The sequence below is a fragment of the Chelon labrosus genome (genome assembly GCF_963514085.1).
Source record: "Chelon labrosus genome assembly, chromosome: 14".
In the NCBI taxonomy this organism is placed as follows: Eukaryota; Metazoa; Chordata; class Actinopteri; order Mugiliformes; family Mugilidae; genus Chelon; species Chelon labrosus.
Window position 1 is genome coordinate 21,801,246 of NC_140347.1, and position 17,354 is coordinate 21,818,599.

Below are 17,354 nucleotides of genomic sequence, written 5' to 3' on the forward strand. Positions count from 1 at the left end.
TGACATGGCCTCTCGTAGCTCAGTGACACACTTCTGACCACTGTTTACTCTTGATACACACACACACCTCTGTAGTACAACTCCACTGTTTTGTCCTCTATCTTCACCTCCTCTCTTTGCCTCAGTAAACCCTTCCATTTGTTCTTCTAATGCCATCCTCTCTTGTTGATTTTTTTTTCCCCCAGCCTGTATCGATCTTGCTGTCATTCTATGTATAGTGGTGACTCATATCTCCAACTGAGCATGCATGCTGTCTCCGCAGGTAAAAAGCCTGGGACATATGCTGTGGAGACGAGGTGACAAACTAAGCTGAGAAAGACCAGGCAGCACTCCCAAACGCCCATCCTCGCTCGCTGAGATTGAGCAATACATTTTACAAGCTCAAAGCAATAAAACGCACTCGGGTCGGTAGCAGAAAGCAGGACCCGCCGGGGGAGAAAAAAAAAAAAAATGTATGAGCCGACAAGAAAAGGTGTCTGTCAGAATCTGAGCCTTTTTCCTAGAGAGAAAATATCCTCTAGTCTGTCTTTTTCCTATGTCTGGTCAGCTGCTCTGCCTTTTCTGTCTGCTTCCTACGTCTCCGCCTGCCGCTCGTCTCCCTGCATGCCTGTTTTCCAGGGCAAGCTCACCCCCCCCCCCCCCCCCCCCCCCGACTCCCTCCGCTCTCGTGTGCCGTATACGCACTCAGCCTTTCCTGCTCTCCTGTTAAATGAGTTCCACATGGCCCTGCAGGCTGCCGATTCTGTGCGGCCGACAGGAGCGCAGCATACAGGCACCAAGAGCACAGACACTCACCCAACTCATGCGCACACGCAGAGTCCAAAGATCAAAGGTCACTCCCAGAAGACCTTGAGAATGCAACCGTTTGGAAATGGCCTCTCGCTCAGTCAAAACACCCGCCCCCCACGTCTACTTGCCTGCTTGGCTGTTGCGTGTTAAACTGAGTACAGAGTCTGAGGGCAGGATGCATGCTAATGCTGTCTGACTGACTGGCTGACTGACGGACTGGATTGCTGGTGGGCTGAAGTTGCTGGCAGTTTAACTGGATGGCTAGCTGGCTTGTCTATCTGACACTCCAGCTGAGTGTTTAAGTGGTTGGCTGACTGACATGCGCTATAACTTGCAGGGGGACAAAATAAAAGCTAAGCTACACTTCATTATCGCGACTTAATAAGGCCTTTAAACAGCTGCAAACACAGGTTATCAGGCTGAAAGCTAATCGACACCTGTACCCCTAAGCAGACCGCCTCACATTTTCTTTGTATTTATTTCGGCATATTTCTGAATTATTTTCAAGTTTCCTTCAAGCTACTGAGGTCAGAGCTTCTAAGCTCCATGGAAACTTGAAGTTTATTTGTTATGTAGAGTTCCTCTCAACCTGAGAAAATCATTGCATATGGGTCTTTGTTGTTTCTGCAGAAGCACCTCATAGTCAGAGAAAATCACCCTGGCAATGTCAGCGTCTTAATAGCTCAGATGGTTGAGTGGGCGCACCACAAACCGAGGCAACAATCCTCAATGCAGTGGCTCAGGTTTGAGTTCCCTCCATGTCATCCTCTATTTCGCCCACAACTTCCTGTCCTTATCGACTGATCTATCAAATAAAGATCCAAAAGCCCACAAAATTAAGACAGTTTAGGCTTAAACCCAAACAGAATTCCTAACAATGGCATTTCTGAAGCAGGGAGGATCTATCACAACACTAATTTTTATTATGTGGTTTGTAGAATCCAGCATTTTAGAAGAAATTAACTGAATACCTCTCTCAGGAAGTCCTTCCATGATTTGTCTTCACTTTGTACAGTCGTAGAACACACACTCAGACTACAGTGCAAAAATACAAAAAACTTGTTTATAAAAATTTAAAGGGCAGTAGTGTATGGATTGGAGACATCTAGTGGCGAGATTGCAGACTGCAGTCAACTAAAGGTCCCTCCCTCACCTCTCCCTCTTCAAGCTTGTAGAGGAAACTACAGTTGTTACCACCGCAATGTAAAAGCAAAAGGCTCTCTCTAGTGTTTGGTTTGTCTGTTCTCAGCTACTCGGCTGCTTAAGCTGGTGCAATCTGTGGAAGATGATTCATTATGTAGAGAGGCCCCTTTCTAAGATCGCAACAACAAAATGATTCATAGTTACAGGGGATTATACACCAATGAAAACCTAATTATGAATATTATATGCCACCTTTAACTGGTCTCCCTAAATCCTTCATACTGGTCTTTCAAGCACATTTAATACTTCACTTGGGTAAGTGAAAGTTTTACTTCATCATTTCTGTTTAACACTACATTCTGCTTTCTGCCTTTCCGGTTGAAATATATGCATTTTTACTCTGCTACATCTATTTTACAGTTTGTTATGTATGTATTAACAAACGCCCCAGTAGTATGTAAAGGGGTTCAGTTTAATTTTTTAATTAATCTTTGAATTTATCGTCAAGTGCATTGGCGGAAAACCATCAAACGCTATGATGAAACTGGAGAGGCAGATCAAGTGTTACCTCCACTGCAAAAGATAAGTTCATTAGAGTTACCAGGCTCACAAACCGCAAATTAACAGCACCTCAGATAAGAACCCAGATTAATGCTTCACAAAGTTCAAGAGGCAGACTCATCTCAACAACAACTGCTCAGAGGAGAGTGCGCAAATCAGGGCTTCAGGGTCAACTTGCTGTAAAGAAGCCACTACAGAGGAAGAACAAGAAGAAGAAAAGAATTGACGGGACCAAGAAACTCAAGGAATGGACATTACACCAGTGGAAATCTGTAGCCTGGTCTGAACAGATTTTTCATGTCTTTGTAAGATGCAGAAAACACATGATTTCTATATGTGTGGTTCCCACCATGAAGCACAGAGGAGGAGGAGGTGTGATTGTGTGGGGGTGTTTTGCTGGTGACATTGTTGGTGATTTATTTCAAATTGAACAAGCATGGATACCGCAGCATTCTGCAACAACATTCTATCCCATCTGGTTTTTGTGCTTAGTGAGACCATGATTTGTTTTTTAACGGGACAATGACCCCAAACACACGTCCAAGTTATATAAAGGCTATTTGACCAGTAAGGAGAGGGATGGAGCGCTGCGTCAGATGACCTGGCCTCCACAATCACTGGGCCTGTTTAGACCCTGCATTAAGATTCGAGGCTGGGCAACCCAGCCAGCTCGAGGTACGCGTGTTCGGACCTGGCAATAACATGTGTCTCCAAATGCGTCTCCAGATCCGATCTCAGTTTTGCGCTCTGTATGCAAATAAACACAGACATCATCTGGGGCACAGCAGAATATTTTAACAGCTGATGTCTCTAATGGATCTCTACAGCTGCTCCAGAACTGAGAACAGCGCTGTGTTATGTATGTGCGTCATGACTTGGGCACATGTTAATTTCTTATTTATTGATCTCCACCCTGACGTTAGTTAGACCTACACAAAACTCAGATTATAACTCCAACCATGGAAGTTTCTGTAAGCACTGTAATCTCCGGTAATAAAGGTAAATGATGACATGAGGACATACATAACTTAACCACACACTCCTTATACATCAACATGACCACATCAATAATTAACCACACGACGATGGAGCTCTTTAATGTGACTCAGGACGCACCACCGAAAGACAAATGCAGACACATCATATCTCTCAGATGTGATCCCAGTGCATATTGGGGGTGGTCACACCTGTCTTTTATGCTGCCCACTTGGGATCAGATTACCCAGATTAGATCTTAATGCAAGGTCTGATCAGGTAAACTAATTTAAACCCAATTAAGATGATTTGGGATGAGTTGAACCGGAGGACTGCACTGAGTTTTGCATGCCAGTTACAATTTCAAGCTGAGTAACATAAGGTGACGCATAGATGTAGTGGATTTAGAGATAGAATAATTTCCTCTGAAAATGTATGAAGTTTCATAAAATGAATGAATAGTCACAGAGATTCTGTGGGTTTGAGAAGGTCAGGGGGTCTAATAGAAGAGGAGATTATCTCGAGAGGAATGTTCTGTCACTCGATACTGTGACACCGCGCAGACTTAATGACAACTTCATTTCAAGATGTTATTAAAATCCGTGAATGTCTGTAATCTGTGAAATTGGCATCACAACTGTGATTGGTAACCAGAGTCACAGGATAAGGAGGGTGATTGGTTCCGAACGAATTGGAAATAACTCTGCCCTTGTGTATGAAAAACATCAACTGATCCCGCATACCTCTAAGGCTCTGAGGAAGGCCCTGTGCCGAAATGCATTTATGTACTTTCGTGATGTGAGCCTGCATAAACAAGCGAAATGTGAGTATTTTTTTTGTGCTCTTTGAATTGGAAGTTTGAGCTGTGCAACCTTTTTTACATCTCTTGGAATACCGCACCACTTGAGCAAACATACTTAACTACAGTCTCTGTAATTATGCTTTTAACGTAACATCTTACATTGTTTTTTTTATTATAATAGCTCCTACTCTCTGTAGCGGCAATAAAGAACCTTAAATTAAAAACAAACCAACGCACAAGCTTCCAACTTCTATGTCGTCTGACAGGATTTACGGTTCACCTAGAGTCGCGGGGTAATCATTTGTCACCAGATATAATTCAACAGACATAAACTCGATATATGTTAAGGTTGACGTACGAATGTGCTGCAATGAAACATTTAACACTTGGTTAATTTTTCTATTGACTTGGAAACACCCTTCCTTTGTATCTGACAGGTATAATAAAGCCTTGGAAGTGCTTCCAGATTAATACAACTGGTGTAAGTTCCCTTTTTCTTAAATGATAGCAGGTAACCCATTAGACCGGGGTCAGGGTCAGCAGACTGTGATTTAGAGCTACTGGATGGTGAACTCTGTGGCCTGTGGAGGTGAAATGGGTTGAGGACTGAGCTTCCATTGTGGTGTTCCTAAACTGGCCCTGGGTCACAGGGAGAGGAAGCTTTCAGGCCACATCAGCTCAGAGCGGATCGGCTCCGAACGTCCTGGGAACGGGAGATGGAAGTAATAAGCAAGGCCACTAACAGCCCCAAACGCACTCTCTCTGGCGGGCAGCCCCATAAAAACTTCTTCCTTGTCTTTGCCTCTGGCTGTCTGTCAAAACTTCCTTTCTCCCCCTGCCTATTAATATCACACCTGACCATTTGTGCACTCTCTCCATCCAAAAACACATTACACATTAAAAAAGGAAGTTTCCCTTTCCGTGTCTCTCCTTGTCACATGTGAGCTCCAAGTAAGCCTCGCCGACCTGTCTCTCTCTTTATCCATCCATCTATCCAGCTGCTCCGACACATCACTCAGACTGTGTGCGCGTCTATAGGGAGTCAGGGTTTTCAGACACTCTCTCCAACCTCGGCTCCTTGACCATTACTACTCCATTATCAGCGGCGATGGAGGGCGCGCCGCAGACGCCTAATGTATCCATTTCCCCCTCCATTTAGGACTCGGCAGCCCAGCGAGCTCCCGGAGTGCTCCCTGATTGGGATTGAATGTCCATTTAAACTGCCGTCCAGCCACCAGGGAGGAGGTCAGAGGAAAGAGCAAGAGAGAAGAGGAATAATGGGAAATGTGCAGAAAAGGAAGTGTATACGAGTAAAAGAGCGAGACTGACACGTATGTTGTGTAGAAGGACGAGAGGAGGCGAGGGGATTACTCCCCAGCCTCTGATTTAAAGCACAGATTTTCTCTTCCCTTTCTTTCTACCCCCTCTTTCACTTGCTGTATCTCTATCATTGCTTCTTTTTTTTTTTTTTTTTTTTGAACAAACTTATCTGAAAAAAACAAAACAAAATTCCTCCTTTTGGTACCGAGCCAAGTGTCAGAACTCAGCACTCTCTATCCTCAAGGTGCGCTTCTAAAACGAGGGATTTGGAATTGAGATGATTGGAGTTGGCACATCCGTACGGGGCGGAGGGGAGGAGGGGGAGGAGAGGGGAGGAAGAGGAAGAGGGTGAGACGGGGAGAAAAGGAAAAGACAGAAAGAAACAAGCGGGAGATCACACGCGCGGTGCAAGACTCGCCGAGGTGAAACTGTACCTTGTAGGAGAACTCCTCCGTTCTTTCTGAAGAGGGGACTCCCCGACCACAACGGAGGGCTAGACAGGAAGGAAGGGACGGAGAGGAGAAAGAGAAAACGTGGTCAATCATTTGATCATGTTGCAGCAGCCAACCAGCCCAGCCGGCTTCATCACGAGGCAGATAGCAAGGCAGGAATTTGAGCCCATAAGCCAGTGCTTCTGATTATAGTGATTAGATTCCCGGGTGTCCCACTGTTGCCATTATTCCCTGTGATTACCTCAGAGAATTACAGCCTCGACGCTCTAGTCCATGGGGGTAATTTCTCATGACAACCCCCCGCCGCCCGCCCGCCCGCCACTGGTCCATTCACACACATTGAGGAAAAAAGGAAAAAAAGAAGCCTTCATGTACGCACACACATTTAACATGCAGTCATGTCATACAGGCATAAGACGGATGTGAATGCAGTGTGACACATTAAAAAAAAAAAAAAAGCACAAGCTGACAAAATACACACAGAGGAGAACACACAAAGGCAGGCACTCAGTTTAGGTGATCATTGCACCACTAATGAGGGAGGTAATGATGGCATTTCTCACATAGACGGAGATATCTTCACTCACACATGCACACAAAAGGAGACAATAGATCCGGTTGTGCCGGGGAATCCATAAATTTAAGACAGACGGAGGAAGATGGAGGGATAGAGATGGAGGGAGAGGGAGAGAGAGAAGGGAAAGAGGCTGTGAGAGCTTTTCCAGGTTGAGTGGTCTTTAGCTCCACATTAGACCGCACATCTGACTGCTCCCTGCTTCCTCTTTCTGTAGCCAGACAGGCCGCTCACAAACACAGGGAGTGTGTCCAACAACATGGGTCCTATGCACACGCACACGTACATAAACACAGGGCAGAAAAAAACACCTGGGCTCTGAAAGAAATAAAAGAATAAAAAAAAAAGCAGCCCACTTGTTTCCACTCATCAGGAGTTTCCTTTGTAATGCGAGTTGTGTTTTATGTTCTGCTAAGCTCCTGAATGAGAGGATTTGGACGTCCGCTCTTGTGATCCGGCTCTCACCTCACCAGATGCAGGGGAGAGATGGACACACACACACACACACACACACTTACTGTACGCGCACACAAACACACACGCACGCACACACAGCAAAAAAAAGCAAGAGGAGCGAACGCAAATTTCAGCCCTGAGCCACCTGCTGTTGCCATGGAGAGTTGCCACATTGCGTTGCCACGGCGATAACATATTTTTCCTGCGCTAACAGCCTGTCTGTTTTCCCTACCACCCCACCCCCCGCCCATCTCACCCCCTCCACCCTCCTTGCTCTCTCTCTCTCTTCCTTCCTTCCCCACTCTTTTGCTTCTCCCATCACCGCAACGTCTCTCTCTCTCTCTCTCTCTCTCAACAAATGGCTTCACAGCGCGACAGCACCTGACTTATACTACATGTGTTGCCATGGCGGCGTTCTCGTTGCCAAGGCGACCCTGTGCATTTAATGTAGTGGGCGAGGGGCTAAACTCGTAGCAGACGCTCGTACTGCAACCACCCCCACCAACGTCTCCCCTCGTCTTTTTTTTTTTTCTCCAAGGGAAGGAAGCGGAGAACCGGGGGGGGGGGGGGAACGCAAATGCGGGAACGGAGAGAGAAAGGGGAGAAAGAAAGAGGGAGAGAGCTCCTCCCTAACCCCCTTGAGACACCCTCCTTCCATCCATTCTTTCCTCTCCTCTTCCTCCTCTCATCCAGATGCTGATGGGGTGTGAAGGAATGCACCATGGAGCTGACCTCCTACCCAGCATGCTCTGTCTCTCTGTCTCTCTCTCTCTCTCACACACACACACACACACAGGATACACACATTCACACACAGAGTTGGACTGAAACACGTAGAAGCACAGACTCACACACACGCACACACACATACGGACACACACTCTACAGCAAACTGCATGTGGGGGTCGCCCAGTGCGGCGTGAGTTATTATAGTCCATGAAAAACCAAGAGGTGTGAGAGACAAACAGCAGAGGACAAAGAAGCATCGTTGCGCTCTCTCTAGTACCTCCCCACCTTCTCAACCTCTCACTCCCCTTTCCTCTATGCTCCTGTATGCCATTTCCTTTCCATCTATCGCTATCATCCTCTGCGTTCATCTTCCACTCCTGAGTTGTATAGAACTGCTTGAGACAGTCCTTGACCTTAACATAATAGACATGCCGTGCTGCCATTCACGGTCATTACACTTCATAACATAATATTCTTGAATCTTGAGAGTGAGTGCTCTTGAGAGAGATATCTTGTTATATTGATTGGGCTGAGTTCCGGGATACATATAAAGATAACTCCTAATGCCGTATTCCAACATTTGTTCTCTGAGTATTATTCTGATTCACTGAATAACCGAAGACTTACTACACATCCGTCTCATCACAGCACCAAAAGGTTAACCCTCACCAAAGAGTAAACAGCTGCGCTTGTTTGAGTTTCCGTGAAGATGTTTCACCACTCATCTAAGGAGCTTTTTCAGTTCCACCTGACTGGTGGAGCATTATGAGAAACATCTGTGGGTGGTGAACACTTAGAAATCCCATGATGACTAGAGTCTGTTAACAACACAATCCTGACCTTCAGTTGGTGCATGTTGTTCAGATGACAGATGGTTTGTGAGGGAGTCATCAGTGTTAAATCGGAAAAGCCTTCTCTGAACAGTGGAGGTCGACTGAGATGCAGTCTTCACCCGTCCCAAAAAAAGTTTCACCCCAATTCACATCTTGAGTCTGGAGTTTCTGTTCAGTAATGTGTCATTACAGTACCGCAAAGGGACACCACCAAGGTTAGTCAGAACGACGTCCTCTAACAGTAAGTGAGTGCTGGTCATGTAGAACTGATGAAGCCCCTGGGATGAGTGGTGAAACGTCTTCAACCAGTCGTCTCTGTTTTAGCTTGTTGAATGTAACCTGGATGACCGAGAACCTTCGAACGCATAAGGGGGCCAAATTTAGAGCAAAGAGTTAATCCCACTGGAGTAATCAATTTAATGTCCACCTAAGCTGGTTGATCATCTTTTATCACAAAAAGTGAATCAAACAGCAGCAAATTGGTCGTAGGTGTGAGTGTGAGTGTGAATGGTTGTTTGTCTCTCTGTGTTAGCCCTGCGATAGACTAGCGACCTGTCCAAGGTGTACCCAGCCTCTCACCCGATGACAGCTGGGATAGGCTCCAGCAGACCCTGCGACCCTTAATAGGAACAAGCGGGTATAGAAGATGAATGAATGAAGGCGAATTTCTTTCGGTGTTTCGGCAGTGGGTTCTTCATTTTCGGTTTTCAGTTTCGGCCAAGAATTTTCATTTCGGTGCATCTCTAATTATAATGTTTTTATTCCTACAGTACGCCACAATAAATGTGCTTTATAATCTCCATGCATAATGGTGTCAGTCTGATATGGTTCACCTCTCTGAGATACAGACACAGCAACAATCTTTCTCTAATCTGTTTTTGTTTTAGCCCATTAGTGACGCGTTGTGCACACTGTACATGCCATAACTGTGCTTTATCTTGTTGGGGCAATTTCTAAAGCAATTGTTGGACTTATTTTCCACCTTCTACAGTATTTAGACACTAGTTTCCACTAGTTCAAAGACGATATGTTTAAAAAAAAAAAAAAAAAAGACTTAAAACTTTAAGAGGGTTTTGTTATTCTGCAAAGGGCTCTCACTGTCAAACCACGAAAAACAAAGGTCATGAAAAGGCTCATACAGACCCATTAAAACTTTTGTTGTCCACCAGCTCAAGCTCACTTCCTGCAAACATGTAATTTAGACAATCCACCAAACAGTTCATTGTGTGGATGATTTTTATTTTTTTTTATTTCAAAACAGTTTTAATCTTTGCCGTACCGCAAAGAAGTGAATGGAAACTACGGCTCAGTGAAACAATAAATTGACAATTGACAGAACAGCAATCTGTCACAATTATGATAACCGATGAAGTGCTTTATTTATTTTTTGATGCAAGTATATCCATTAGTTTCTGGTTGCGACTTCCCTTTTTGCTGCGTGCCTCTGATTTATATCACAGCAATGTCTTCAGACTCACGATGTGTTCATGTGAAGCTGGAACAATCAGGAAAATTTTATTTCTGACATAAATGTTTTTGTGAATGCCTCCCAGGATTCTTCCGAAAAATGAGTCAAATAGTTGACGTCACAGAAACGCTGCAGATGCGAGAATCCCAAACGCAACATACGTTTTCATAACCCGCATATGTTTGAAATTAATCATACCTCATGGCTCTCCTGATCTGTCTCCCTTTTTCTTTGTTCTCACGCAAAGACTGTAAAAAGTCACAATGTGTTGTTGAAATTCTTGGGGAAATTTTGTTTGTCCATTCTGTTTCCACACGCCGAATGAAACCACATGAAAATCTTTAAAGTGACTTCCCAACATGCAAAATGGAGCATGTGAGGAGCATGTCACACGTATTATTACTGTCAGAGAAAACAAGGCATTGAAGGACGTCACCTTTTATTATGGGACCCTGTGAAGGACATCTTATAGATCAAATAATAAATAACTGAAGTATACGCTGTTCGAACACACTCTGTGCATGTTCGCCAAGTGCTGCATCACAAGGGACCTCCCGCTCCGCTCTAACCAAGAAATGGACTCACTTACTCATGCTCCCGTTTCCCACTGCTGTGTGTCACAATGCAAATGAACAACCGGCCCCCTCCCCTGCTCGTCCCCCTCCTCCCCCCCCCCATACTCCGACCTCTCCTCACTTCAACCCCCACCGCCGCCACCACCCTCGTGTTCCGAACCCAGCCTCCAATTTGTTCCACTTCCCCATACCTCATTGTTCAAAATGACACTTTTACATTTTATGGTGAACCAATTATTCTGTCTTACACAGTCTGCTGGCTCTGCAAGCCAACCTGCCCAGATCAACTGGGGAGCGGGGTGGAGGGCTGTTGGTGGTGGTGGTGGGATGTTGGGATAGAGAGGGAGAGAGCGAGAGAGCGAGAGAGCGAAAGAAAGAAAGAAAGAAAGAAAGAAAGAAAGAAAGAAAGAAAGAAGGGATGGGCAGAAGAGATGGAAACCCAGAGGTTAGCAAAGGGATAGGATGGAAGGGTGGAGGAGAGGTCGGGGGAGCAGAGGAAGGGGATGTGGAGGAAGCAACACAGGTGGAAGCTGCTGAGATCTGACTGTGTGGAGGTAACTGTGAGCAGTTGGAGAATAAGGTGAATGTAGACAAAGGAGGATTTAATTGAATGATAAAGTGACGGAGAGAGAGAGAGAGAGAGAGAGAGAGAGAATAAATCACAGCAGGGATAAATAAGGAAGACGGAGCACTGGGTGCCCCACCAGCTGTAATGTATGCCTGAGGATGAGTGCGAGGCTGTGCGTGGATATTAACGGAGGAGACACGAGAGCGAGGGGAGCGGAACGGAGGCAGAGCGAACAAGTGAACACATGGAAGGAGAGAGAGAGAGAGAGAGAGAGAGAAGGCAAGCTTTTTACCTGTGATGTGCCTGAGGGGTAGGGAGATAAGAGGAGGGACAGGAGTGTTGTTGCATGAAAACAGCATGCGAAAAGATTTAAGGAAAGGATGGAGCAGGTCAGCTATATAATGCCTGCAGCGAGTGGGTGGCGAGAGAGCGACAGATGGAGAGAGAGGATACAGAGTACGGTGAAGAGAACGAGTGTATAGGTTTTATGTTATGCGTAGATGTTGGCGCTGAAGTCCTAATTTAGAGCTTTGATTCCTTGAGATTCACTTACACCGGATTAATACTATAGAGAAAAATGACTTCAGTTGTACTCCGCAAGAGAGCAACACTTCCTTCCAATCCAATTCCTTCCTCCAATTGTGCAACAAAACAAGCAACCAAGCATCTGCCGTTTATACACTACAGTATAACATTTCATGCACCTTTACACATACAGTGTTCGCAGAGAAAAAAACGCTTAATCGCAAACGTACTTGTTTTTAGCCTTCAGTAGCTGAAAGGTGGTATCTTTCTGGTCCCGCAGTCACAAATCAGCGGCTAAAAGCTGCCAGCCTCCAACATTAAAGCCCATCATATCAACAGATATATCATAGCAACCATGAGCGATTTAAAAGATTTATTTATTTTTTTATTTTTTGCATTCATCCTTTGAAATGATCTTGACATCCTTGCACGCCTCTGCTTCTTAAAGAGATTTTAGCATCTAACTTCATTCTGTCTTTATCTCTTTTACAGTCTGAGCTGCTCTAATGACACGTTGTCAGCAGCTGTATTCAGATCGTAGGTTTTTGTTTCGGGTTCCCAAAAAGTTACAATATTCCAACTCCTTGCTAAGATTCCACGATGTACGGAAGCATCTAGATGTGCACCGATCAGCCATAACATTACAACCGCCAACCTGTGATGTGTGAATGACGCTGATGACCCCACTGATGATCTCATTATGGCAACAGTAATATTCCTCTGGGAAACATGGGTTACTTCGTGCTCAGCTGAGCATTGTTGCAGAATAAGAACACCCCCTATGGCAATTGGTAAAGGGGCGTTCCTTGCCATCCTGGTGCCAAATATACCTGGCCATCTATGTGACGTACAAGAAACATGATACATCAAACCAGGTCACCAGGTCTTCCTTTGCTTTGTGGTCCAGATCTGACGCTCATGTGCCCACTGTAGGCACTTGGGTGAACAGGGGTCAGCATGGACACCCTGACTGGTCTACTGCTACGCAGCCTCATGCAAAACAAACTGTGCCCCCGTGTGTGTTCTGTCATCTTTCGATTAGGACCATCGTTAACCTTTTCAGCAACCGGTGCCAGAGCAGCTCATCTGTTGGACCGGACCACAGGGGTCAGCCGGTCAGCCGTTTCTCCACACGCGTGTCAGTGAAACTTGACTGTCAATGACCCTGTCGCAGATCGACTGCTCTCACCCCGTCGTCTGGCCATCATCCTTCTCAAGTTGGCCAAATCCTTCCATTAGCCCATTTTCCCTGCTTCTAATACACCCAATTTATCCACTCATCTGTTGTTGGAATAAACAAGAATTTCAGCCTGGGAAAAAGCACGTGAATGCCCCCCAGAACACTTGGCACTGGACTTGTTGAATTTTCCGGCTTCTAATACATCAACTTTGAGGATGAAATGTTCACTGATGTCTCACCCACTGACAAGAGGCCATGATAAGAAGATAATCATTGGTATGAGTGTTATAGTCATAATGTTATGGCTGATCGGTGTATATGCATGAGCGTGTTTATGTCCATACTCCCTCTCTAGTCAATTGATGTATGGCTTAACCAACCAAAACAGCAAATGCAAGCTGTTACTTAAATTCTTACCTGTGGTGAAATGTCTGTGGTAGGGTGGGTGGGGAGGTGGAGGGGGAGGCCAGGCCGGGCGAGTAGGGGTGGTACGGCGTCTTCTTCAGTGCCTGGATCAGGTTGTGCCTATACTCCGGATCTATGGACCACAGAGAGCCTTTGCCTATGCTCTGAGAGAGAGAAAGAGAGGAAGAAGGAAAGAAAGAAAGGGATGGGGTGACAAAAAGAGAGATGGGTTGTTATTGGAAGCGCTGTCGGGCCCCTCGCAGCACATCACATACGCAGCACGCTGACCTGAGCCGCCAGGTTCAGAGACCAAACACAAGCTCAAAGTCCAGACCTTGTGCTGGATTCTTATTTACCAAACCACCTGTACACACAACAAGTCTGCATTCCCACTGAGAGAAAGACCTTGAGAAAAACAACATTCTGCGGTTCAAACGCTGATAGATCACTGCCTCACTCCTCCCCCCCAGAAAAACATCAGCCATACAAACATTCCCATATTCCCAAGGAAGATAACGCTCTGAGAATTAATACACCCTCAATGCCACCTCGCTCAGTATTTTCCGATCCTCCGCCTCTCCTTAGAAGAAAATCGCAAAGCTTCTGTCTGATTAAGACACAGGAAAACTCTTTAACTTTTTTTTTTTTTTTTCCCACTCCAGAGGCGATGACGGTGTGTATTTTTAGATCAAAGCAGCTTCCCCCTCACCTAATGAAGCTGTCTGCTCCCAATCTGAGTGAAACCAGCCTATAGATTATGGAGAGGGGCCGCCATGAAAATGCACCCGCTGTCTGTATCTCTCGCATCGTTCTCCCCGCTTTCATCTGCCTTGTCATCTCGACGTGGCAAATTCGGCGGGGTTTGTGCGCGGCGGAGCCCGAGAGTGGCACGCGGAGGCAGAGAACACAGACTAAATATAAAATTAAAGTCGTCAGCCGGTTCATGTTCGGATCACTTTGTAGTGCTCTGTGATATGATTCAGGTACAGGCTGCGGGGAGGGAAGGTGTCATGAATGTGGACTTCTGATTTCTGCAAATTCGACAAAGAATCTATTAAGAGGGAAATGTCAGATATGCCAGAGATCATGTGAATGGTAATTGGGGACACGTTCTGAAACCTTTGGCTCAAAGCGGATGAGAAACGTGAACTGTGTTTCCTTAGTGTCAGACATGCAGGTACAATGACACACACAAGAAGGTTTTTTTCTGCCATCCTCATCACCTTGTAACTTGGATTATGTTTCAACACCACTGGGGTGAAACTATATATATTAATATAACACTAATATACTGTGCTATACAATTACACCTTACAAGAACACTAACAGCTAATTCATTTGGAGGTATTTCAAGAAAAAAACATTTAATCAAACATAATGCCACTGTCATTGATTCCACAGATATATCCTGAATATATTACCTCTAATTTCACATCTTCCACACGGCTTTGGTTTCGCGAGACTCTTCTCTGTCGTCAACTTGTTAAATCTAATCAACGTTCGGGTCCTGTTGTAGCTTCTTTCATGTTTTAGATCTCCCACACGCGAGAAGATGCAGGAAATTACATACTTCAAAAAAATGCTCCGAGGGTTTTATACTGTACATCAGTATTGGATCTTTCAAATCAAGATCGATTTGAATTGCAAAATAGATTTTTTTCGTCCTACTATCGCCCTACTAACAGCTGGGGGCTGTGACCCGCGAAAACCGACAGTCACCCATTGATCAGGGTCAGGTTGGCGGTAAGGGTCTAACTGACCGTGCAGAATCAATGGAGGAACCTGTCAGTGAGAGAGACCGCCTTGATTGGCTCTTCAGCTCATTTCAATGCACGAACATTTTATCTAAGCTGTAGACTAACCGATACGCTGCATGTTTTAGGACAGGCAAGCTCTCTATGGTGCTTTGTAGCTCTTCCAAACTTTAGAGCTAGACCTAGTTCTTCCAGTTTCCGTTTTAACCACTGGCTGTTGTCATTGCGGTGTGTTTAAGTGCAACCTTTAGGACCAGACATAGGCGAAATTAGGGGACTTCACAGTCGGCATTTGTTCTTTGTTTGTGCTCAGGCCGTGAGACCCCAAAACGCCCTTGTGAACCCACGGAAAATGTATAAAGAGTTGTTCTAGTTTTTAAAAAGACATTCACTTTTCTTCTAAACTTATAACTGGAAGTACTTTAGTTTTTTCCCATTTGTACCAATTGCTTGCATACTAACAACTGTCCCAAACTTTAGGAACAACTAAGCTGGAACAAGGAACTAGTGCGAGGGTTTTCTTTGATGAGTGGTGAAATGAAGCATTTACAATTGCCAGTGTTTTAGCGTTATTACATTATTGCACTACAACGATGACAACATGTACTCTGGAGCAAAAGCAATCACACACACCAACCAAATTTCAGAATGAAAGCACTTCTGACGTGACACACATATTCTCAAATCAAACTTCATATTCATGTCTGAAATCTGACTTTTTGTGATGTAAATTCCTCGATATGTATATGGCATCATTTCTAAAGAGTGACCCCCCCTGCAGAGCCTCTATGGATTCCTTGTGTTTCTCTGCGTGTCTCCTGATCCTGGGATGTCAAAAAGTGTGCCACGACCCACTACAGTTTCTGACCTTGTAAGAACGCGAGGAGCTAATAAGATGTGTGTGCACTGTTGATTTGTGTCCCCCCCCGTCTGGATCTTTGCATTAGTATGTCAGTCGTGTTGAACACAGGCCATATGTGCCGTGCTCTGCTCTCTGTGTGTGCGTGGGTGCATGTGTGTATGGCGAGTTCCCTAGGGAGTGTGATATTACCCAGCGTGGTCTGCTCCTGGGAGTGCTTCTATTACTGCCAGCAACGCCTCTCCTGGAGAGCATGATATTACACACACATACACTCGCTCCCACAGAGGTGACCCCCACTGGGCCAAATTTCCCCTTGCACCTCCAGACTGCCAGCGCTTGTATATATATATATATATATATATATATATTTGTGTGTGTGTGTGTGTGTGTTCGTGTGCCTACTGTCTACCCTCTTGCCAGCCGATTCAATCAATGCTCTCTCCAGAACCTCTGTCTGCTGGGGCCCCTGCTTCTGCCAACCAGGCAGCCAATCAAAACGTTCAATCTCTAGAACCCCCCCACAGCCCCCCCTCCCCCCTCGGTCGATAGGCCAATCACAGGGCGCATCTCACTAGAAGAGTCCGTCACCTGGGTTATAGTGGTCGCCTTGGCAACAGGCATCATCTAAGCTAGGAAGCGAGAGAAGGTGACTTTTTCCATTTGCTGACAAATTCCACAAAGTTGAAAGAAAAGAGGCAAAGGAGGCGCACGAGTTCAGAAGCGGGTTTAAAGTTTCTGAGGGATTCTAGCTTGATAGAATGTGGCACAGTTTTTAAAAATACGTTACCTACACGAAGGTGGATCCCGGAGCATTAAAGCAGGTGACAGAGGACTGCCACCTTGACGTTCACATGAAAACCATTTTTGATCTCTGTTTATATTATTTCCTCTCTTCAGCCTTTCCTCCCGTCGAGTCTGCATTTTTTTTGTGTGTTTATTTGCGTACCGGCTATGTTCTGGAAAATAGTCACATAACCGCACTGTTTTGCAGCTAAAGAGCAAGATTACACAACAAATAATCCACCGCACGAAGGTTTAACCCTACGTTAAGAAACAGCTCGCAAAAAGTACGAGACTAGAACCGCTGCGTTTAATTTGAGGAGGGCAAACTTAACAGCGACGGATGAAGAACTGATTAAGAAAGCAGTGGAATATGGAGCAATGTACAGGTACATTCAGGATGAAGGAAACGTACTGTGACTTGCCCGGGACACATCATGGTGTGAGGAAAAGACAAAAGGGGAAGAAAAAGGAGACAAAGGCGGGGAGAGGGAGGGAGAGAGAGAGAGAGAGAGAAAGAGAGAGAGAGAGAGAGGGATGATTGTGTGTTGCTAACATCTGTTTCCTGTGTTATATAAGCTGTGGGGGCTGGTTTCCCTTGGA

General features: G+C 45.3%; 1 protein-coding gene across 1 annotated transcript in view; it reads right to left on the bottom strand.

Moving 5' to 3' along the window:
* ches1 (checkpoint suppressor 1) overlaps nt 1-17,354 on the bottom strand; it is a 59,944-nt gene that overhangs the window by 6,390 nt on the left and 36,200 nt on the right. The window contains exons 3-4 of the mRNA XM_084560104.1: nt 13,368-13,519; nt 6,025-6,083 (exon numbers count right to left, since the gene is read on the bottom strand). Coding sequence (XP_084416230.1) covers nt 6,025-6,083; nt 13,368-13,519 — 211 coding nt within the window. The remainder of the gene's footprint in view (nt 1-6,024; nt 6,084-13,367; nt 13,520-17,354) is intronic.